The sequence below is a fragment of the Xiphophorus couchianus genome, chromosome 9 (assembly GCF_001444195.1).
Source record: "Xiphophorus couchianus chromosome 9, X_couchianus-1.0, whole genome shotgun sequence".
Classification (NCBI taxonomy): Eukaryota; Metazoa; Chordata; class Actinopteri; order Cyprinodontiformes; family Poeciliidae; genus Xiphophorus; species Xiphophorus couchianus.
The window spans coordinates 11,592,732-11,617,044 of NC_040236.1; the positions used below are offsets into that span (position 1 = coordinate 11,592,732).

Here is a 24,313-nt window from a genome sequence, read left to right on the forward strand (position 1 = left end):
TCTGAATCCATCATTTAAAAATATTTAATAAAACGTGATTCAGTTATTCAGTTCTTGAATAGCCTGTTTTTGGTTTTTTTTTTTTTACCACGTGTGTTTTCACTCTAATTTGAGTAATTTCCTGGGTGGCTACGTCTTACTTTCACTTGAATAAAAATATGTTGACGTAGGAAAATACCATACATGCAAGTTTTTGCATGTCTAAGCTTGTGTAAATGTGGTGGCAGAAGAAAGGACTTGTCCAAAGATTCATGCAAGAACAGCACTACTGGAAGCTCGAAGCTTTTACTTTGAAATCTCTACTCCGGAAGTGCAGTAGCTCTTGTTGGCTTGGTGGTCAGGGAGTCGGAAGCGTCCACGGTCAGACACGGAGGGAGGGACGCTCGGCGGAAATCTGACACGCCAGCTCTTCAGCAGCGACGTATCGGCGGAGGGTGGTGACCGAAACTAATCAAAACAGCAGTCCACCACCTGGACCATCAATCCGGGATTTACGAGCAAAGGCGATCAATCACCGGACTGCCGTTAACCTTCGAAAGTCAGCGGGGTTTTTTTTTTTTTTTTGACTTCTTACGGGTGACGACATGGCTGAATGTAACGTTAGCATCGACCAGAAAAAACTACCTGGAGTGAAAGAGGGTAATTTCAATAACACGTTTCTCAAATGAATGCGAAACTAGCCAGCGGGTGGATGACACTATCTGAGAAATAACGTTGAACCAGTAAATGAGGGTGTTTGGTTTCAAATGCTTTAGCAGTGATGGGAGATAACGGATGCTAGCATACTAAGCAGTATTGACTATACTAGACTCGCGTATAGACACCGTAATCCTTAGCCAAATCTGCAGGTGTCGTAGATTTTTTTTTTTTTATTCCGTTGAAAATCTGCCTCCTGTCAGGATAACTGAACGAAACATTTATTATTGTGTCCGCGTTTTCTCTGTCATTGTGCTAAAGTAAAATTTCTTAAATGTGAATATGAATGTGGATTATTTATTCTGTAATAGTGGCGTTTCTTTGGTCAGCTGACTCGAGGCTGATCACATGGAGTTGTTGCCTGGTTATTTAGGTATGTTGCTCAGCCAGAGCTCTGAAGACGAGCTCAATTATGACACATATGACTAACCCTGTTGTGTTTTGGCTGTGAGCTTTTGTCTTTACTCTGATATGCTTAAATCGCCTGTCAGACATAACAAACAGGCGCGAAACGACGTCCTTCTATTGTTACTGATACCAGCTGCCTAAAGGGGTTTTTAAGTAGAAATGAATCGCCAGTGGGTGTGTGTTGTGCTTAAACGACCCATGCGTGTCAGTGTGAAGCAGCTGCTCAGCACCATGCTTGTTATTCTGGTCAGAGGGAGAAGAAACCTGCGTTTCCACTGCTCAGTCATGTCTGCAGAGGCAAATATGCAGGGAGCAGTCGGAGAAGTTGTGAATCAGGCCTGAGATTTGTTCACAACCTTGATTAAGGTTCAGTAACCTTTACTAAAAATAGCACAATATTATCAAACTACCATTAAAATGTCATATACACCAGTTACCCAAGTGTTTTTTTAAATTTATAAAACAGAAAAGCAAATTATTCTTACTGCTACTGAAATTATGTGACATGCTGGTTTATACAATTTTAATGATATGTATAATGTTTATTGTTACTTTTGGTACATCTTTAGCTTCAACATGACTTTTGTGTTTTTAGGGATTGGAAATATTCCCATAAAGCTGTAGTTAACTAACTTCATCCAGCTGACTGGAAGTGCACAGCAACATGTTTGAGAAAGACACAAAGGCTGCTTTGTGAACCATACTTCTCTACTGTATGGTTCACAAAGCTGGATGAAATTCTGGCCATTAGCTTTATACGGTGTCACAATTACATTATTTTAAGCCATAGAAATGGTGGGAAGAAAAATATTTTTTTGAAAAACCAAGCATAGCTCTAATAACGGTAACCAACCTATGATTATCTTATATTCCCTTACATGGTGTTAAAAAGAGACTTTTTAAGAAGGTGCCCACTTAACCTAATCAGGAGTTGAGTTTGTTTATTGCTCTGTATACAATGCTCCTCTAATTTCCAACCATATGTGTTTAAATCGACCTTAACCTCAGCTGTAAACTTCAATACTTTTGTCCCTGTTAGATGGGTGTTGTAAACACTGTTTGCCAAAGCGTTGCTCTTTGCAGCTGTCCCACAAACCCTAATTTAGTCTTAAAACTGCAGTTAAGGTAAGAACAAATGAGCAACAAAACATTTAGGGTTCTTTGGTAAGAGGATTAAGCATATGGTCATGTCTTTGCTCTGTTAATCAAATTCCAGAATGGCAGGAGACAGTGTGGGGACTTATGGAGTTCATGGCCTTCTCTTGTCATCGTTTAGCCATTTACTACATCTGATTCTCGCCTGATATTTTTTGCTGCAGAGCAGTCCTTACTAAAGAGAGAGATGCAGAGTCGAGAGCAACTTCCAGTGGCATGGCACTATTGCTAAATGTTGCAATTGGCTAACGGTGATGTTTAGTTTTTCCAGCAGAGGCAGAGGAAATTAACTTCAGCTCGGATCAACAATTAGTTGCAGTTTTAATCCCCCGGTTTTGCTCTCCTACGCAGGAAACTTTCTGCATTTGAAGACGAATTTGTCCCAAACCTTAAAATAAATTGAGGAAAGAAAATCTGGTGGGCTCATTTCAGAATGTTTCAGATGGATGTGAGGGACTGCTAGGTGTTTTCTATGTGGAAAGCACCCATTCTACATACAGAATTGTTTCCTGGAGGATTGTTCAAACCACACTAGTACCTTAAGTAGTTATACTAAAACTAGATATGTAAATACTGCTGTAGGTTTGCATTCAGTGGAAAATGATCAGTGGTTGTCACATTAGATTCTATCACGGTGGTGCTTATACAGAAATTATACAGAGCAATTTAAAATAGTAAAACATCTAGATTTTGTGTCATTTTTTGTATTTTTATTTGTTGTTTAGTGATACATGGAGCTGTGCAACAGTTTTTGGTTTCTTAATCAGCTGCTCTGTAAAATAGCTGTTTGTCCTTTTTGGCTTTTTCCTAGCATGAAGAAAAGAGGCAGAATTATATTTAACTAATATGTTGAGATCCTCTTTTGGTCTAAGTGCAAATGGTAGTTCCTGTTTTATGGTTTCATTTCTTCTTCAGACAACATGATGGCCCTATTTATAAGACTGAGAAACATAGTTTGGCTTTGCATCTCTGTTCAGATATAAAACATCCGAAAAAAACTTTAGATGCACTAATCAATCGATCAGAAATCAGAATGACCGAGTTTCCTCTTGGTGACGCGTGCTTGCTAAACAACAGATTAATACTTCTTAAATTCATTAAAGGCATCAAAACTAAAAGAAAGAAATACCTTAGTTTTATTAAAACATCAACTATGAGCAAGTGTATTTAAGAAAATACATTTTGATGCATTAACTGTTAAAAATATATCTTCATTATTTGTTACACTCAAACTCTTTTCCTCAATCAAGAAACTGATTGAGTTTCTTTTCTTTTGCATATTATAGTCTTTAAGAAATGCAGAATCAGCAGGTCACATGAAGAAGAAAATAGGAAATCGGTATTTCCAGGAAAACCTCTTCTGTTCTTCTCTGTTTATTCTTTAATATTTAAAGCTGAATCAGTCACCTGTCCCAGATGCCAACCCATTCTTGGTCTTTGCAGTTCTGGCTGCCTAAATCAGATTTTTCTTGTTAGCAAATTGTTTAGTTCAGTTCAGAAATGTTTTATTTATCCCAAAGGAGAATTCAGTTAAATTGTGACCTTAACTCGTATCATGTTTCTTCAAAGTTCTGTTGTGAATGGTGATGTTGTGGGCAGGAAGGATCTCCTGTAGCGGTCTGTCTCACAATGATTCTGAAAAGGTTACTAAACAAAGACTGTTGCTGTATACAACAACAGCTAACAGCTCAGTTTCTGGGCAGCTGAGATTATATCATGTCCCAGCTGACACAATGAGTTGACAAGCAATGCTAATCCACCTCACTCTTTAAATCTCTCTGTCTCTAGGTTTAGAAAGCCAGGTCTAAGATATTTTTTGTCTAAAAATGTATCGATTCCAAATTATTCATAAATTGTGTTCTTACCAAGCTATCCAGACCATATTTAAAAATTTTTTTACGTGTCTCGTATAAAAATCAGCAAACTAAATGAACTGTTTGTTGTTAGCAGATGAACGGGATGTCACTGTAAAGATGTGAAAAACGTCATTCAGATTTAGCTTGTGTGACTCATAGTCTTAATGTTATATCATTCAGTAATTAAAATTATAAATTATATTTTAAGTACTGAATTGGATTTTAATATATTGTGTTTTTTTCTGCTTTTCTTCCCTGCTCAGTCTGCAAAGATTTTGCTGTGCTGGAAGACCACTCCCTGGCCTACAACCTCCAAGAACAAGAAAGTAAGAAAGCACAGTTCAGACATGTTCTGTTTCTGTCTCTGAATCCTCATATGCTGAGTTCATAAGACTCCTAACTACTGCCTATTTCAACTAAATGTGTCTTTAGTAGAAATGGACAATATCATGTTATCATTTGGGTTTTTTTCTTTAGTCACAAAACATGATTGAACAGTTACTTTGCTGTTTTACAACACAGCTGCATTCTGCACTCATGTAATTGGGCTTGTGAAGCAGTTCATTTGGTAATTTGTGTGTGTTATTTTTAGTGCAATATTTAGGTTTTATGAGGCTCTGACTGTATGCTGTGGTGGACCCATTGCTAAGCGTGTTGAAAATGTCTTTGTTTGTTGTTTTTTTTATACTAGCAATAAGTTTCTCCAAATATTGGAGTAAGAATGTAAGTTTATTTGGCTGATTATCAATCCGCATTAAAAAGAAAACATAAAAAATACCTGTAGAGTTTTTTCAAATGCTGATTTTTAAAAAGAAAATTTGATTTTTTTTTTATTATGCTGTATTCTTCATCTCTTTGAAATAAAACATAAAAGCGTCTTTTGAAGTGTGGCATCTCCAATGCCCACCATGCTCCATGATGTCGCCCCATTTGGAGAATAAATTTAAAGTGAATCTGCAGCGTCAGTGGATGAATTGCCCATTAAACCAACATAAAATCAGCTTCCCCTGCACAGTTAACCGAGTAGATGGTGCAGAGTGCTTGCAGATGCTTTGGAGCCTTATCTTATTTGTAGGACAAAGGTGGTCTGGTTTGAATCTGCCATATTGTAATGTCTGGGTGTGTCTGTTAGTCCTCGTACGACCCATTAGCTCAGTTTGTGGGACTTTTATTACATAATATGGGAACAAAAAGCTGCATGTTATTTTGAAGGATTTGTTGTCCGGCTGCTGATTTTTTTGTTTTTAATCTTATTTAGATAAATTACATCATGTATTTCTCTAGAAGTTGCTATTTTATCTTGATGTTTGTTGGTTTGATCTGCCTCCTCTTGAGTTTGGCTGAAAGGCTTTTCCTGTCGAGATGGACAGACAAATCTAAATTCCCTAATCAGTCTAGATTTAAAGAACGTCTTCACATATTCTTTGGCATCACTTATTTGTTGATTTTATAAAGGTCACATGTCATTGCTCAGATTAGTTTTTTTTTAAAACATGTTGTTCGTTTCTGTTTACATAGTAAAAACTGTACATGCTAAACAATGGGCTTTTTTTTATCCATGTCATCAATATGACACTTGAAATCACTATAACAAAGTTAATTATGTACTAAGCCGACCAGATGTGGCCTAACTAAACTCTGAGCCTGCGTTGGAGATAATCACTTTGTGTTTCCTATCCATGATGATCGCCAGCTATACATCATTGTGCCATTACTGATCTTTTCATTTCACCTTTGACCCTGAAGAAGACGACTGGCTAATGTCACATTCTAGTCCACTTAATGTACAAAGGTAACTTGTTTAAACAGATGGTTGTCACAAAAATGCTCATCAAATTCTATTCAGCATCTGGTTTTATTTTCATTTCAAATGTTGCGCATAAACTTAAGCATCCCGTTGTCAGATGGAAATAATTTTCGCATAGCTCCGTCAGCGTTTGAAATTTGTTCTCTTCACTAAAGAGAACAAATTCCAAATCTCAGATGAGTTAACTTTTCAAACTAAAGTTTGTGTTTTCATTCCTCCTCCCTTCAAAAGATGAATCGATGGCAGACAAAACGACATATAAACCTCACTCCTGTCTGTCTGTTGATGTCATAGGTTGTGACATCAACTATCCCCTAAACAGTTTCCATAAGGGTTCAAGTAATCAAAACCTCTCAAAGTAAAATCAATGTTAACCCTTTGACCCTTCATCACTTTGGCACAGCCATGACTCAGTTTCCTCTTTCGATCCCAGCTGCGTAGAACAAAAACTTATAGTAGCTTCTCTCTGTTAAGTCGCCAAATAGGATTGGTCCTTTTCGCTCAAAGCTGGCAGCAGATCAATAACTGGGTGAAACGGAGCCGAGTGAGTGACTGATGCTCTCCATGCCTGCAAAGTGCAGCGAGTGCGTCAGCAAAGCAAGATTTATCATCTGGTACGGCCACAGTGTGCCATCGTGTAACCTTGGATAGACGCCTCAGCTGCAACCTTCATTTCTCAATGAATCGAGTTGTGTTTTTTTTTCATTACGAGACCCAAATGTGTCTGCTGCCCCAAACGTTTATCTTGTCTTCTGTAGACGGTCTTCACAACCCAAAGGCTCATCGGATAGGAAAACATAAAGAAGCATGTCTTCACTTTGTGTGTACGCAGTTCCCTTCAGAGCAGTGCTTGTCTTTTTGTGTCTGCAGTCGAAAGTCACTTGGCTTCCAACGTCCATAAGAGCCGCCTGGTGCAGAAGGACCTGCAGGTGGCCAAGAAGCTGCAGGAGGAGGAGGACGAGATAGCCAAGATTCAGAACCAGAAACAGAACAGTGACATGTGGGTATTTTAGATACGCCCACACTGGTTAAACAAAACGCCTTTAAATTACAGCAGCAATATCTATTTGGATGCAGCTGCAAAAGCAATTTTTTTTTACCCTGTGAGCATTTTGAAGTTTGTAGCTCACCCTTCTTATTTTGGCAATGAATGTCCTATTCCTGAATAGCATTTATAAGGTGATACAAGGGAAAACTTTGCATATTTGTTTATAAAAATGTGCCTTAGACAGATATTACTGCATAATGAAACCATTAACACCAATATTTTTTTTTTCATCTTTGCCACACAAAAGTTAATTTTATCTCATAGTTGGTGGTAGTGGGTTTTTTTTTGTCACATTTGTACTTCCTTATCAGCAAACCCAAACACATGCACATGCACCCCCCCACACACACAATCTGCCTTATGCTTTGTCAGAATCTTAAACATTTTTCTTAGACACTGATGGTGTTCATAAAAACACAAGTAGTGAGGCAAATAGAGAATTACCACAGATGTTACAACCCAATGCATTCTGGAATTGACTGGGTGGGGCCATCTGTCAGTCTGTTAAACAGTTAAAGAGAGAAACATTGACAGACAAATAATAGAAAGAAAACGCTAGAGAAAGAGGCTTTGACCTGTGGTCATGATAAATGTAGACTTTAAAGCAAATTGGATCTGTATGCGCTTTTGGACAACGAGTGATCCCAACCCGCTCTTGCATTGTTTACAGTTTTGTTCTCTCTGTTGATGTTTTTGCTTTTGCCTGCAAACACAGAAGACGCATCAAATGCAGCTCTTTGTTGTTTTCGGTGTGTTTGCAAGTTTCACACATAGGATCTTTAAACCAGCCCTTTAAAGAACACTATTTTCATTGGTTTGCCTCATTTCAAATGTAGTTTTGTCTTTGAAACTCTGGAAACGTTTAGGTCACATGCAGACATTGTCATTGCATTCTGTAACTCGAGGTTGTTGAGCCTACTGCTAACTAGCTGCTAAAATACCTTTGCTAGCTAGTTAGCTGCTCTGTGTCTATAGTTGTTGAGTGTAAATTTACTGTCAGTTTGCTAAATGACATTCATCTTTGCCACACGCTCACTTCTGTCACATTCTGTACAAAAAAGCTAAAATATACAGAAGTAGTTTGGTACATTTATGCTGCAGTACAGATCTTAAATGTCATTCATTATAGTCTTAAATTTGAGTTAGCAAAATTCTGATTGAAGTGAAGTCAAGGATATCAGCTCAACACTACATTTTTGTCACATCTTTAGTTCTTTGGGTAATGTTAGGATTACTTTTTATCTGAGCCGCTTCAACTAGGTTGTAAAATGTACCACTGAGCTCTCAAACTCAACATTAAATGTTGGTTTAGTAGCGAAAACCTGGCTCTCATCTGTGGTCACTGTGGCTACATCAGATTAATGATAAAACAGGACATAATCTTGCCTTAAATCTAACCTAAATCTGTTTACTGGTGTGCATTGATTAGAAATGCCAGATTTTGAGTTCAGTTCCACAGTCTTTAGTAGTAAGAAGTCAATCAAATCTGTGATAACGTCTGCTGGACGAGTTTCGAAACGTAATTTGAAATTCTTTCCGGAAAGTTTCAATTTGTACAATCATGGTGGCACTGCTGAATCAGTGATGTCAGTGTATGAAGTTCTGTTTCAAACATGCATGGACTGTTCCAGTAGAGAGAGGACTGATCCTCCATCGTGTTTACTGCCACATCAAGCACTCCCACTCACAGACCTCCAAGCAGGCATTCACAGACTAATGCCAAAAACAGACACCTGGTTCTTTAAATTAAGATGCCACTAATGTTTTTTTACCCTCCTGTTTATCGAGCTCAACTCGTTCTGCGCTGTTAACACTCATATTGCTTACAGGTGCAGCGCAGGGTAGAAAATCTGTGGTGTCTGCCCTTTAGTGGACTGTGACAGCTTTCTAGTCAGATGGTGTTGCCTACATGTTTGCAGAGGAGCAAGCCAAGGCAGCCTTTTGAGATCAACATCACAGAGAAGCTCCTGCCAAAAACTCCTCCAACATCTCTGGTTATTTTCCAGATTACACTTTACACCCAAGGATTGCTTTGAAGTATTTTATTAATAATATTCAGAAGTATTTCAATGCTTATTAGCTGAATAATTATAGAAATTTTTAATCCTCAGATGTCAAAGCATTTATCAGGAAAAAAATTAAGACACACACAGAAATTCTTTACTGTATTTTATGGATGGATTATACGTATCTGAATAAAAATGAAAAATGTTTACTGATGTTCACTTGAAATATTTGAAGTGACCACAGCCACCTTGCTAGTATCCTTACCTTTCTCTTTCTTGTTTGATTCCATCTTGTTTTGGCTCACCAACTCTTTGGGATTCCCAGCGAGCGACAGGACGTGGAGATTGCACATGAGATTCAGGAAGAACTGGTCCGACAGGCGGAGCAGCAGCGACAGCAGGAAGAGAAGGATGCAGTAAGAAACACAAACTCTCACAGACGATGTTTAATACGTGCAAAGGCTACAGTCATCGGCACGGTTGCTCTGGGTTTAATTCCCTGGCTTGGGCTATTTGCAGCATGACTTCCCTCTCTTTCTTCACCCTTTTTCCTGTCATCTTACTGTTTACTAAAATAAAATCTTTAAATACACTTTCATAAACAACTGGCATAAATTGTTCAAACCTAATCGATTCATCCATTGTCCATGAAACTGTGTAAATCTGAACGACCATCAACAACACTGTTCCTCATTTTGATACTTGTAAAATATGGAATGATGATTTGCTTACCCCATAACACATTGTTTCAGATCAAACACATTTGTTACAGATGATCCAGTTTTATGTTCACTTTGGTCTGTTTTGTTTGTTTTTTGCAGGCCATCGCTCGAAAGCTGCATGAGAAGGAGATGATGAAAGAGGAAAGGAGGAGACAGAAACAGATGGAAGCAAAATATGAGGAGGATTACTTTGAGGATCACGGAGGTGGGGAGCACACCACAGCTCATGTTGATGTTTTGCTGTTTCCTTTTGATGCCTGTATGAGCTCATGTGGGACTACAGGGGTAAAGATGTTTTTTTTTTTCCTTCAAGACGACCGTTTCCTTCCAACGCTGAAAACGCGAGAGGATTTGCCTTTGATTCATTGGGGTCCTTGTGATTGCTGCTGCTGACTAGAGGGAAAGATCTAGAATTAGACCCGTGGGAGAACAGAGTGCAGCTGCTGATGTAAAGGGATTTTTAGTGGGCTTGAATTACAGCTTTAATGTGCTTTGTCTAATCATAAATGAGCAGAAGTGTTAGTGATTAAGGAATGCATTATAAGAACACCCCATGAATCCTTAAGTGATTTTTACACCTCAGAAACATAAGTTTTAGCGTTTAGCCACGCTTCTATGATATGTTGGCAAGCATCTTTGTGTCGCGCATTGTTTTTCATTCTCATCCCACTCCTGCCTGTGCTGTAGTGCCATATTATTTTGACTGCATAAAAAGGCATTTTCTTTTCTGCGCTTTGTAAATTTCACCCCATGCTGACGAATTTTAATGAACATCATTTCCAGTTTTCTAAATGAAGATTTCTTTGTAGAAAATATCTCTTTCCATTTTAAGCATGCAGCGTCAAGGTCTGAGCACAGCCTTGAAGTTTTTCGATTGAGGGTGTGAATTTGGGTGTGGTTTCTTTCTTTTCCCTCCTTCGGAGTCTTCTCATCTGGCTGAATGTAGCAGGTCAAATAGACTCTGACATTCCCCCCCAAAACATTGAGATTTTTTTTTTATGGGAAGATGTAAAAAAAAAAATATATATATCTCAATGGTTACCAGATAGTTTTGTCTCTCTTTTATTAAAAAGTGTGTTGATCCTCAGGTTTTCTCAGCTGGCGGATTGACTCTCACTTCTCAAAAAGGCGGCTTCTGAGTGCTTGCGGCTTTGTGTAGACAAAGACACTGGCCTCTTTGTTGACATAAACAGGACTGGGCAAGTGTCTGCAGCCGTCGGGCCTTTCTGCCCCCCTCTATCAATGTTGTCTGAATCCATCGTGTTGCCTGAGCTCCTTGCGCCGGTTGCAGCCGCTCTTACTTGCTCTCATAATAATTTTTGTGGCAGCAGCGCTATGTTTGCCGTCCAGCCCTGTAAGTTACGTCACTGCTCGCATTGTGAACTCCCTGCTGGGTTTGTGTTCACATAGCAGGTTAAGTGTGATCTTGCTGGAGGCTGTGGTTGCTCTTTTGTTTACTCTGTATCTCAACCAATGTGGGAAAGACGTCAGCAAGCAACTTGCAGGTTACAGGATTGTTACTTTTTAAATGTGTTGGTATGTGAACCGTTTTTGACTGTAGTGCTGCTCTGCATGTTAGATTTCCATTAGAAATATGCAACTTGTGTCACAGTTGAATATTTCAGCTCTTTACTTCCAGCCAATGATAAATGAGTGTAATTCTGCAGATGGCAGTAGGACCACAGGTCGCTCGATTTTTTAAAATTACTTTTTTATTTATTTTTTTCACATTCTGTCTGTTATACTACCATGACATAGTGACAGTTTTAACAAATATGTAAAAAAAAAATCATTTTATTAAATAAAAGTTACGTACTGCAGCTTTAAGCTTAAGTGAACTTGAGATACAGAGATGGAAAATGATCAAACACACACAAATGAGTCCACTTCTGAATGACTCAAACAAAATTAAGGTTTTGGAGTGGCCTAGTTAAAGTTCAAACTTAAATCTAATTGAGATGCTTTTTACGGATGAATTAAAACAATTCTGGTAAGAAGAGTGAGCCAATATTCTTAATAGTGATGTAAAACATTCATTGCCAGGTGCTGCAGATGCATGAAGGTAGGCAGAGGATTACTTTTTCACAAAGGCTAAGGTTCATTTTCTCTCAAAACTGTACCTCATATTAGCAATCGTGTGAAACCAGTTGGTTCTTATCGGGCTTCTCACAGGAAATGAGGTCTCTTTACTGTATTTGCTAATCTCAGTGACCTACAGAACAGCTAGTTTCTGGTACGGAGGTCTCCGCCTGACACTGGATTTTAAACACACCTCATCCATACTCCGATTTCCTCAGCCGAACAGAAAAGAATAAAATTTAAAACTCGTCTCGTCACCTTGGAGCAGGCACCAGTTATTTCTGTTCCTCCCTCTTCTTTTTTTTTCTTTTAGACAGCTAAGTCGATTTGATTTGAGCAGGCTGTCAGATAACAGGAATTCCTTTGCAATGACTCTCATCTGAGCTTTGTTCATTTCCACTTGCTTTGTCTGTCACATGCTAACAGCCAGCAGACTGGTTTTCATTGAGGTGTTTTCCCAGCTCTGATCGGTGTTGTTCTGAACGTTTGTTGTTGCAATAATTCCAGATTTCTTATAGCATGAACAGGAAATGAGCTGCACAGTATTGTGAAAGCATTATTTAAATATGTAACTAATGTTTTTATTTTCTTGAATAACACACACTAACTTCGAAACACAAAGCAAACAGTTCTGGGCATTTTGGGAGCGTCTAACACCTACGTCCATGGCATTCTCTCTGTGCCTTGACCATCCCTCTCCTCACAGGTGCTGCGTTTACCTGCATGCTTAACAGCAGTCTTGGCTCATAGCAACCTGTTTGTTGTTGTTTTTTCCTCACTATTCTTCCCCCACCTCGTCCTTCATCAGAGCCAAGATCTGCCGATGTGGACAAACGAACCCGTCAGACGTCTAGATCTCCAGACCTACATGATTCATACTCTCCTTCGCGCTCAAACAGAAAACACTCTCCAGATTATTATTCTGCTGAGGCTAAAAGGAGCCGGCACCCAAAGCAAGACTCTGCAGCACTTCGTGGTCACTCCAGATACCCAGAGCACTACGTGGAGGCAGAGCGAGGCCGCAGCAAGCACGCAGACCCGTGTCCAGAGCACCTACTGCCCTCTAGAGGCAAGCATGGGGACAGCTACCCAGAGTTTGAGCCTTCATACACTGGCAGAGCCAGGGAGCAGGGGCAAATGGAAGATGGAGTGATGAGAAGGAAGGAAAAACCAGCCAGACCGCCGCCTCCACATACTACTGTAGAAAGAGACAAGGACAGGGAGAAAGACAGGCAAAGACATGATAGGGACAGGGACTATAAAATGGAGAGACACATAGAGGAGTATACAAGAGGAAGGGAGCAGGATGCCAGGCAGAGAAGAGAACAGGAAAAATCCAGAGATAGAATACCAAGCGGTGACGGACCGAGAGACGGAGACAGACACAGACAAAAGGACAGACAACAAACCAGGAGCAGGGACCGAGCACTTGATCTGGACTTTTTGGAGTCAGAATACATCAGGGACAGGCCAAGAGACAAGAGGGGCTCCTGGGAGGAGGAAGAGGATGATGGTGGGAGGAAGGCCAGGAGCCGGCAGCTCATCCACTCCAGCCCAGTAGAAGTGTTTGACGTGTTAACAAACAGCGAGGCTCGAGGAGGAACCAGGGAGATCCGGGACCTCCTGCAGGTTGAGTCTCCTGGAACAGAGCGCAGTCACAGCCAGCCCAGCAGAGAGACAGGTACCACCAGTCCCCTCTGGGCGCTGTCGGGTGTTTGTGTGGTTGCTGCCCTTGCTTTCCGCTGTGAAAATTTTCGGTGGTGGGTCGATCTAACAGGCAAATCACTAGTGGCTCTGATGGTTTAGATGTTTCTCTCTGCTTCCATGTTCTGGGATTTTCTCTTTCTGCCATTGTTTCCTGGTTTGTGATGTTGAGTCTGGGTGTTCTTCATGTTCTGCAGGTTTCATGAACTGGAACGGTTTGGCATTAACAACGAGCTTCAGGGCTGCTCAGCTGGTTGTAATATTAACCAAATTAGGAGAAACTACTAAACAAAACATGATGATTCACACCAGTAAAGATACACTGCAGCCCTTTGAAACATGCCACATGACAACATATGAATAGCTTCTGACCAATTAGATATTTTGTAATCGGTTAATAAGAAAACACATTTTCATAATTAGATAAACCTCTCTCTCTATAATCAAAAGAAGCATATCCAATCGTTCTTCCTTGATTGTGCAGAAACAAGCAGTAGTATTCTCACCGGTTCTTGGTTTCCCAGTATTCTGGCATAGACCAACCATTTCATGGGGTTGCTCCTACAGGCCATGCTGACAAAGGAAGTGGCTCAGTTATCCCAGAAACCGAGTATGGATTGACTGAAGCCACAAAGGGGTTGACGAACCTTGACCTTCGGGAGCAAGAGCTGAAGGACATGGAGGTCGCCAGAAGACTTCAGGAGGAGGAACTCAAGGTGAGAACACTTTGAAATGTCTTGTTGCTTAAATGCACGCTACAAATAAACTTGCCTTGCCACAAACTGCAGGCACACCCTGTAATTGTTTTCCCTTTCAGTGTTAAGTCTGGTATGCTTTTTTCTCTTTTTTTCCACCTTATTTATTTTTATTTTAATTCAAGTTTTTAAATGTTTCTTCTTTCAGCGAATGAGCCATATGAAGGAGCGTGCAGCTCAGGTGGCAAAAGACGAGGCAAGTTTCAATAAAGCCTTGTTTTACATCTTTTTGGTGTATTTTTTTGTTTTTGTCCTTAGTTCAGAGAGTTTGCCTGTGACTAATTCACAGGCAAACCTGAGTTTTAAATTGATGCTTAAGCCATTGATTATTTAAGGACAAATATTTCAGTAGTTAAAGTCCTGCTATGGTAATTGGTCTCCTCATTTTCAGATTGTTTAATGAGAACAGTATTTCAACTGAGTGCACATGAAATCCTATTGGACATGGATCCTTGTCGTTCTTTTGCTATCTTTGTTTTGTCGATCTGACAGGAAATTGCTCGATCCTTGATGGAAAAGGAGAAGAAGGAGTACAGAAAAAACCGAGAACGTGAGAAAGAGAAGGAACGAGAGAGGATGGCCATGGAGAAGATGGCCGTGGAGAGGAAACGACCAGAGGGAAACTACAAGGTAACTCCCAGTGGCCACACCATCCACTTCTGTTTAGTTGTACAGTGCTGCTGCACAACACAAGGGACTTTAATTCAATTCAGTTAATTTTATTTATGAATTACCAATTCACAACAAATGTTGTTGCAAGGCACTTTACATAAAAATAGTTTCAATTTAATCACACATTCATTCTAATTAATCCTAGTCATTGAACAGTACTCAGTGTTTTATTAAATATTCAAAGTAGTTTAAAAAGTTTGTGTTTATGGAAACCCAGCAGAGTCATTGACTTGCAGCATTGGACGATCAAGTAGCGACAATCACTTGTTGGCTTGACGATAAAAAAGAAATGATGTTTCCGTTTTCTGTTGTATAGGTCAAACTCCATTGAACCACTACAACCAATTATTTATTTTCTTACCAACTTATTAACTAATATTTTTTTTATTTTTACTGCCTGAATTAAAATGACTTGTATTTGTGTTGCCTTGTTTACATTTATTTACAGACTTATTTGTTTACTTGTATAACTGACTTTTTAATTATGCTATTTATTTGACTTACCTAGCGGATTGTTGTATTGTTGTTTTGTTTGTCATTTTTTACAGCTAAATTATTCATTTATTGACTTATTTATTTATCCGATCACAGCCAAGTTCGGAGGAAGCTGCGTGGCCCAGATCGAGAGATGAGTATGAATATCACAGACAGAGAAACAACAACAGACCTGTCCGGTACAAGGCCCATTCAACAACCAGTAGTTTTACTCCAGTAAATCAGATTCTGTTTGTGCGTCAGATGACTGATGTGTCTCTGTTGTCTCAGGCCTCCTCAGCCTCGCACTCCTGATTATGAGAATGTTAGCTCGGTCTACGTCTACTCGGACCACCATGCTGCCTCTCGCCCTCCACAAAGACCTGAAGCAACTTATAGAGGTACTTCATAGTATTCTTAAAAGATCAGAAATTTTCACACGGAAAATTTTTGTGATTGGTCAGAGAGTCATTTTTTTTTATTTTTATTATATTTTTTCAAAATTATTGGATGCTTGGATCAGCAGTAGAAATAAAATACACAGAGATAAGTGACCTGATCAACCAATACAAAGCATCCTAATAAATATCTGTTGTTTTTCAGGTGCCTATCAGAAGCGGTGACTTGAGATCTGTACCTTAAAATGACTGTACCTTATCCAAACATGCTGTCAACCATCCATCTTTTTCTTTGTGTAGTCTTTTCCTTTTTTAAAATATTTATCTTTTTTGACCATTCACCAAAAACGTTGATACAATCTTTGTGTTAAGACTTGGGATTTTTTTGTATTCTTTCTTTTTTTTTTGGAGCAGTGTTGGAACAACATTTTTATTGTATATATTTTTTTTGTATTTTCTATTTGTTAATAATGACGTTAGCACTAGCCAAAGGAGCAGTTTAGCCACAAAAATCTCCCATGATTCTGAGGTGTTTAAAGGACCTGGCTTTTCACTTGCTCTGGTTATTGCGTGCTGACGTTTGTTTTACTCTGGATTGTGCCATCATCGTCATCGTCATAATCATAATCATCAAGGCTTTAGGCCTCTTCTGGGTGGACGTACTGGAGCCATGTAGTTTCTTCATGTTGGACATGTCAGTCTGCTCCAGCTGCTACAGTGTCTTGTATATCAACATGGCAGCTGCTTTTTACATATGTGCTGTTCAATAGACAGACTCTCTCTATGTGCCACTCAGCCCGTGACTTTTAGGGGGTTTATTCTCTTGCTCTTATTTTAGAAGAATTAAAACAGGCCTTTAACACGGTGCTGTTAGCTCTGGCTTTGTTTCCGTTTTATTTTGTTACAGCGAGCTCAGTAACAATCCATTAAATGGCTTCTGGCCGTTCTTTCCTGCTTTTCAGAGGCATTGTTTGTCCTCTGTACCTTCAAACTGAACGTAGTATGACTGTAAATGAATCACTGTTTCTCTGTGCATGCTTACTGAGACTGTACATGCATTTCAGCTGTATATTAAATAATCCGGCTCTTACTTAATGATCAGAAAGGGCTAAAGCCACAAAAAGCCAATAATGTTCTCTGTGAATAAACAAAATATCTACTTGTTCATATCCTCTGTATAAAAGGACTTTTCTGCCACTTTTTCATATCTCCAGTCTGAAACTGAGATGCATGTACGTTGCTCGTCTGTTGAAGCTGAAATTGTGCTTACAGCACAGAGGTGGTATGTTTGGTTTTCTTTTTAATCCTGATGTGCTGTCAGTATGTGAAATGATTGTGTAAAATTCTAGATTACTTTTGATTTTGTGCTGTACCAGTTATATATGTTCACAAAGGGACCTTTCTATTTATTTTTATACAAAATGTTGACTTTCCTGCCATTGTTTTCTCATGCTCAAGCTTTTTCTGACGTCACTTCCAGGTTTTTGTCTTTAATTCAAAGGCAGACATCCCTTCCTGTACAGAATCAAGATAACAATTACACAGCACAGCACAAGTTCATCTTAATGAAGAGAAGTCCTGCTGAAAGATAGATTTATTATTTTCTGGGGGGGGTTGTTTTTTTTAGTAAAGGAACAGAAAATGAAGAGCACATTTATTATTTTAAGTTTAGGGAAATTAATATAATGGCAATTTTTTTTTGAATACTCAGTGCTGCTTCTGAACTCCCATGTTGTCATAAATGTTGCTGAAATAGAAAACTAGCTTACAAAACGAGTTTTCCTGCTGCAGGCAGAAATGTGGCAGTTTATTAAAACCCAAGTATGAGCCGTTTGCGTTGCTGGAGACAAACATGAAGATGTTGAATTGAACTTTGTGCTAACTGTTGACTGAATGAGATGTGTGCCATATGTTATTACTTTTCAGGGACTTAAAATGGTTGAGAAATTGTAAAGCTGTAGCAGATCCATTTCCTTTATAAATGGGACTTCTAATGTATTATTTGAGGAGAGCGCCACCTTGTGGGCGCCTCAGTGATTGGGGATTAAAAAGTGATTTAACTGATCAGTTTTGAGTTCTTGTGTTTATTGATCATAAGAACCCCAAGTTTATAAATCTTTGCTGTATTAAAGGTATGGAATATGTCAATATTATCTGATTACTATTAACTTGAAGGACTTGAGATAAGATCTAAATATTCAAATATTTAAAATAATTTAAATTATTTTAAGTTCAGACATACCATTTTAATTTACAATACTTGCTAAAGGTCTTAACTTTTCACTGTATGCTGTCAGTCGATGGATTTGAGATGTTTGTGTTTTTCGACCAGCAGTTGTGATCACAATTCTCACAATAGGAAACTGCTGTAAACAAGGCAATTCTGGGTTGTTTTTTTCTTCAAATGTACTTATTACAGATCATAATGGGTACAGGTAATGGTTGCACCTGTAACCATTATCACCGATATAGGTCACCCTAGTGGTGACCTTTGGTTCTCAAACTGTGATCCTAAACTTGCTTTCAGTGAAACTAATTACATTTTGGCAGAATTGTATCTTTTCCAAAGCTTTCCTGAAAATTTAGCAAATGATGTCTTTCTCTGATTTTGAGACAATTTCTTTTATTCACTTTTAGATAGTAGATATTGTGCTGATTGTGTTTTCAGCTCCACACAAAACTACGACATCATTTGCAATCTGTACTTATGCTGTGGACAAAGCTAAGTATGGATACAAACACTGTTGTTCTGCTACAGGTCTGCCAGCTTCACAATTTGCAGGAATCTGCTTGTGTACAGATCTCAAGGTGTTTGTTATGCACTGAAATGAGCAAAGCCCAGACATTAATGGTGGTGAGTTTATTTCATCAATTACAGAAAACAATTGTAAAACAATGTTTTTATTAGTGCAAATAACATTTACACTAGTAAGAGCCTTTAATAAAACGGAGAAAAACACTTCTGTCCTTTATGCATCTCTCCAAACAGAATGGAAATGTGTGCAAATGCGCTCAACCATTTCCTTGTATGAGCTGTTTGCTGCCATCATTTGCTGGAAGTACTTTTTCCCCCTCTGTCAGAATTTTAATTAAATTGAGCCACCGCTCAAGGAAAGTACAGAGCTGACGCCCATCATGTGAGAACGGATAAGTGGAGCTGGTTCACCAACATACCTGACATTACTGGAGGTTTGTGTGCATGTGGTAACACCACTGCCGTGCCCTCCTGTGGGCTATGACAAGTGAACTGTCGCAGGTTTAACATCTCTGAACAAAATGTGTTTTGCTGCCGCTGAGCTCAGACAGGATTTCAGCTTCACTTCTCGATGTCTTGTAGTTTTAATAACATCTGAAATGCACACTGGATTTTTAGGGTTTCAGATCTATAACAAGAGGATGAGGCCTACTGCCATGAGGCTGCTGCTTTGTAGCTTCCAGAGAAGATTTACTAAATAAAACCAGCAGCAAACAGGCAGATTACACATTATCTGAGCTGATTTTGTTGAAAACCCTCACAAGCATCCACTCAGTCCTCCCACTGTGGATCTCTCTCCCATTTTTAGATGTGGATGCACGTCACACACACGACCAGAAACAATGACTGAAATTTTAAAGCTGAGAAATTCCCAGGCAAAGTTTCCAGCTATGTGGGCAACTGAACTGCTGTAAAAGGATCCTGTCGAAGAGAAGACAAAAAAAAAAGGATTTTGGTTTAACAGCATATGAATGAGCGCGTGTGTGATCGTCCTTTTCCTTGCTGTCACTAAAACAAATAGCAGAAGATATTCAAACAAATATTTATTCAAGCTCAAACTCGTCTTTGTATGCTACAATAAATCAGCTGCAGCAGGTGTTCTTGCAAACTGAGCGACCTTAATGGTGATAAAGAGAAATAAAATTCAGAGTTAAATCAGCTCACCTGTCCTGGTGGGAATCATCTGATGGTTTAGGTACTGAAGAAAGGTGAGCGCAATAAGCAGCGAGGACAGGCCATTTTTCCGTGTCTCACCTGGCAGGTAGAAATGTGAGTACAGCCGTCTGTCAACTGCAGCACGCCGTGTTCAGACATGAAGACACACCCACTGTTTGGAGAGGGAGGGAGAGAAGCTAGAGGGGGTTGAACTGCTAATTACCTACCTCACAGGTTTCTGTCTAGATATCAAAATGAAAGTACTTCATGGTAAAAAACAAAAGAAAAAGAAAAAAATGAATAAAGCCTTGACTGTCTTCCTCCTTCCTTGTTAAATGTTTTTCATGTTACTGCGTTAAGTGAAAAAAAGGCTTTATACTGATGTTGACTTATGTAGGTTTATTTCCTTCTTCTCGCTCTGATAATGCCTGGGGCGCATCTTCAGGAAAAACCGGTGGAGGGAGTCGGGGAACTATCATGCCAAATGTGATCCAGCCCTCTGCAGAGCAAACCCACACTCTGCTTTTGTAAAAAAGAGACAATTAGACACAACGGCTTAAAGTGTGCAATTACATTTGAAAACTCACTTCAAACATTGCATTAAATATATTAGACTAATGTGTTTGAAGTAAAGACATAATCTGAGCACCTTCATTGTCAAAATTTACTTTGACATAATAACAGTCAAACAGCAAGACGAAAACTTTAAACAAAAAGTTTTTGCTAAAGAGCTTTAGGCTTTATCTCTACCCAGTGACATGTCCAGAATGTTTTGCAAAGGGCTGGACCAAATACCATAACAGGTACCTTTGCCAAGTTCGGCTTCAGGAAGTTGTAGGTCCATCAGCTACAGCCAGTCTTGGTGCTTTTCTTGCTCAAGTTTCAAATTACAGTAGACTGACAGGTAGATGTACACTTTTAAAGTTTTTATGCATTGTTTACATGAAAATATATAGATATTTCTTTCCAAAGTGTCATCCCTTCTAAATACTGTTATTATTTAGAAATGTCTTCATCCATAGGAAAAAATACCCAGAATGCTACAATAATAATGGTATTTCTGTATGTGGTGCTGGATAATACAGGAAGATGAGAGTTTTGGATTTGTCTGGCTAAAGTGCAGACCCAAATCAGAGTGAGATGATCTAATCTGAATTTAAAACTGGTCAGGCTGCAGAAAACTGCAGTAAAGACTGAATTAATAGATAACCAGGCATAACAATAACAGGCTGTTCATGTCAAACATGCTCTTACATTTAAAATTAGTATTGTGATAACTGCTGTACTTTATTCTGTGATTGTCTTGACATGTGCTACTGCCTTTATTGGTCAGGTCACCATTGTGAAAAAATTCTCCATCACAATGGAGTTTTTTCTTTTTCTTGTTAAATAAAGGTTTAATCAAAGAAAATCTCATAACCAAACAATTAAAACGTTTCTGCCAAAATGTGCCAAAATTCTTGTTAAGAGACTTATCGCCAGTTATTGGAAATGCTGGATGTCAGTTGTTTCTGCTAAAGGTGGCAAAACCAGATATCAAGTATCAGATGGGCTGATTACTTTCTAACATCGGGCCGATATCATTTTCATCTCTACCTGAAAGTAAAATTTGCCAAAAAAATTGCAAAAACGGAAGAAACCTACAAGAGTGGAAGTCATTCTTCTAGGCACTGTATCTGCAACACACATTTGATCATCCACTTTGTATTTTCTCAGCTAAAAGTGCATATTTTCCTCCAATACAAAGCAACATTTTTGCTTTGTCTTTCTGTCATTTTAAACAACGGTAGGTTTTAAAGTCTGGAACTGATCTACAGACGTTGTGAAGCCCATCCTGACTGCTGATGTGTGTGACGACCTGAATGTAAGCCGACAGAGAATCTCCCAGCCGTTTGGCCTTGAGGCAGTCAGAGCTGTGCCTGATGCAGGAATGACATCGGACTGGTTGGGAGTGGCAGCCAGCCCCAACAAACGCTGGGAGTCACCGCTTCTATACATGCCAAGGCAATTCATGGAGTTTTGTTAAGGCATGCACAAAATGACAAGGAATCAAATTATTTTAGGATATTAGTCAGCTGGAGAGGCCTGTAGTTGGAAGCAACCAGTCAGAGGAGACATGCATTACAACATCATTAATTCCATCAACTACAAAAATATAAGAAGGAGTGACGTTATCTTTATGTTTTTACGAGTAACTGAGCTATAAATAAAAGCAGTAAAGTTATTAAATACCACTAGATCTGCATGTTTTACCATGTTTCCAAGAAGGATCAGTTTGATATAACCAACTGTTTTAAATAGATGTAAAATTAATTGTCTTCAAAGGGGAAACTTGTCTTGGATATTGTCTTAACAAACCTGCTACCACAACTAAATGCACTGCAAACAATAAAAAATATGTTGAAGGCTAACATCACAATAAAATCTAAACACATATTCCTGCATAATTTCCAACAAATCTGACCGGAACATCAGCAGCATGATAAACCACTTCAAAATCTTAAGAAACCGTACTGTTTATGTTACAGAGAATGGCAAGCAGTTGATGTTTCAATGTTATCCTATAAATCAGTTTATTCTCTTAAATAGCTGAGAGTAAGATTTGAAATAATGAGATGACTACCCTGCTGTGTAAAATACTATTGAGTTACTGAAATTGACGGCAGTTTATTGAATTTACTCCAGTATAAACTACTTTGCAAAAATGTTCAAACTCCTTACATTTTCGCTCCTTTCTCACATCATAAGCACAAACTCTGGTGTAGTTTTGATTTTTGGCTCTAGTGGCCTTTATTTGACAGTAGGGCAAGACATGGTTAAGACATGTCTTGGGAAGACATGCAGCAAAGGCCACAAGGCCGGGAATCGAACCTGCAATGGCCACGTTAAGGACTAAGGCCTCCTTATGTGGGTTGACCCCTGCACCACCACAACAGCCCCCAGCTGTGGTGTAGTTAATACCATATTGCTGCAATGCTTAATGGCAAAGTGGAAAGATAGGAATATAGTTAAATTTTTATTATTGATACAAATCTATAAATAAAATAAAATGCCTCCTTTGCAGTGATATCCCTAAATAAAATGTGGTGTAACTAGTTCACTCGAGTTTCACCTAATTATTCATACTAATGCATACTAACTCTGAGAAAAGCCTCAAAGGTTTTCTAGAGAACATTGTCAAAGAACAAATTACAAGTAAGGTTATGTCATAAATTTGTATTTCACGGATCTCTGTTTAATCCATTATCTGAAAATGGAAAGACTATGGCAGTACAGCAAACCTACCAAGACTGTCAAAGGGAAACATTAACCAGAGAAACAGCCAAGGGCCCATGGTAACTTTGGGGAAGCTGGGGAAATCTTTATGCAACATAGGTATCAGTTGCACCATTCACAAACTCAGCCTTTACAGTGGCAAGAAAACATCTTCTGATGAAATAATGAGAGGCCTCAAACAAACCAAACATACAGACAAAAGTGAACTTTCTGGTCTAAACACAAAATGGTGTTTGGTTTGAAACTGATTCAGTACATCACCCTAAACACATCATTCCCATATTGAAACATGGTGATGGCAGCATCATACTTTGGACACAATTTTCTTCAGGTGGAACAGAGGATCCGAAAGTTCCTTAAAAGATTACCAGAGCTCTGATGGACCCATAAAGTTTCATTAGTGACGTGTAGATGTAACATGGCAAACAGTGACAACGTTAAAGGTCTGTGAAAACTTTAAGGAAGGAACTTGTACGGAAGTACAAGTACCACAGCACAGAAATGGAATGCAGCCATAAAAACGTACACCTGTCTGACAGGTCAGACAGATTTTACAGTTCCTGAGAAAAAAGCTTAACGGTCTTTCTTTCTTTCTTTCTTTCTTTCTTTCTTTCTTTCTTTAATTCTTTCTTTCTTTCTTTCTTTCATTCTTTCTTTCTTTCTTTTTCTTTCTTTCTTTCTTTCTTCATTTCTGTCTGTCTGTCGCTGACTGTCAGACTGCTGGTACTTGGATATTAAAAAAAAAAACTGCCACATTTCTCCTTAGAGCAGGAAAATTTGTTTTGGAAGCCAGTTTTCTATTTTAGCAACATTTATGACAACATATGAGCTTAGAAGCAACACTGATTACTCAAAAGATTAAACAATTTGCTATTACAGTAATTTCCCAATACTTAAATAAATAAAGTTTTCTGCCAGGTATCTCAACCTGCTGAGTCCTGCCACAGACGTTTTCTGGACAGGCCACTAGATGGCGTGTCATTCTAAAAATTCATGTGTTTGCACAATATGTGCATCTACTCCTTCAGATAATTCTCTGGGATGTGGATCGACTCATGTTTATTTATGTTTTTCAGTAACCTCTATGAAAAAGAAAACATCATTCAATTTCTGGTTGACTGCCACTTTAACATCTGTAGTGAGGTCATATTTCTTTGTAAAACACACAATAGATAAACAGGAAGGCACACAACTTGAACTCACTGCTTAGTTCCACTGTTTCTCTAATAAATAAGAAGTTAACTGAGTATATATATATATATATATATATATATATATATATATATATATATATATATATATATATATACTGTATATATATATATAATTAACTCAAATGGTTTGCTC

General features: G+C 38.6%; 1 protein-coding gene and 1 long non-coding RNA gene across 2 annotated transcripts; one reads left to right on the plus strand and one right to left on the minus strand.

The window, feature by feature from the left end:
- Positions 1-322: 322 nt before the first annotated feature.
- Positions 323-17,847, plus strand: ccdc50a (coiled-coil domain containing 50a). Its single transcript, XM_028027544.1, has 12 exons — positions 323-639; positions 4,379-4,441; positions 6,793-6,922; positions 9,302-9,392; positions 9,798-9,903; positions 12,586-13,458; positions 14,049-14,197; positions 14,385-14,432; positions 14,729-14,866; positions 15,500-15,582; positions 15,674-15,783; positions 15,986-17,847. Exons 1-12 carry the CDS (start codon positions 585-587, stop codon positions 16,003-16,005), a joined length of 1,866 nt encoding a protein of 621 aa, XP_027883345.1. The 5' UTR covers positions 323-584; the 3' UTR covers positions 16,006-17,847.
- Positions 17,848-18,623: 776 nt separating this feature from the next.
- Positions 18,624-19,913, minus strand: LOC114150827 (uncharacterized). Its single transcript, XR_003596841.1, has 2 exons — positions 19,700-19,913; positions 18,624-19,456 (listed from the first exon to the last, which is right to left on the minus strand). It is a non-coding gene; the product is annotated as an uncharacterized LOC114150827 (long non-coding RNA).
- Positions 19,914-24,313: the final 4,400 nt, after the last annotated feature.

Excerpts from the sequence above, each read along its gene's own strand:
- ccdc50a (XM_028027544.1), top strand. The coding sequence starts at position 585 with ATGGCTGAATGTAACGTTAGCATCGACCAGAAAAAACTACCTGGAGTG. Across the intron at positions 9,393-9,797 it reads AGCAGGAAGAGAAGGATGCA|GCCATCGCTCGAAAGCTGCA; the intron begins GTAAGAAACACA and ends TGTTTTTTGCAG. Across the intron at positions 14,867-15,499 it reads GACCAGAGGGAAACTACAAG|CCAAGTTCGGAGGAAGCTGC; the intron begins GTAACTCCCAGT and ends ATCCGATCACAG.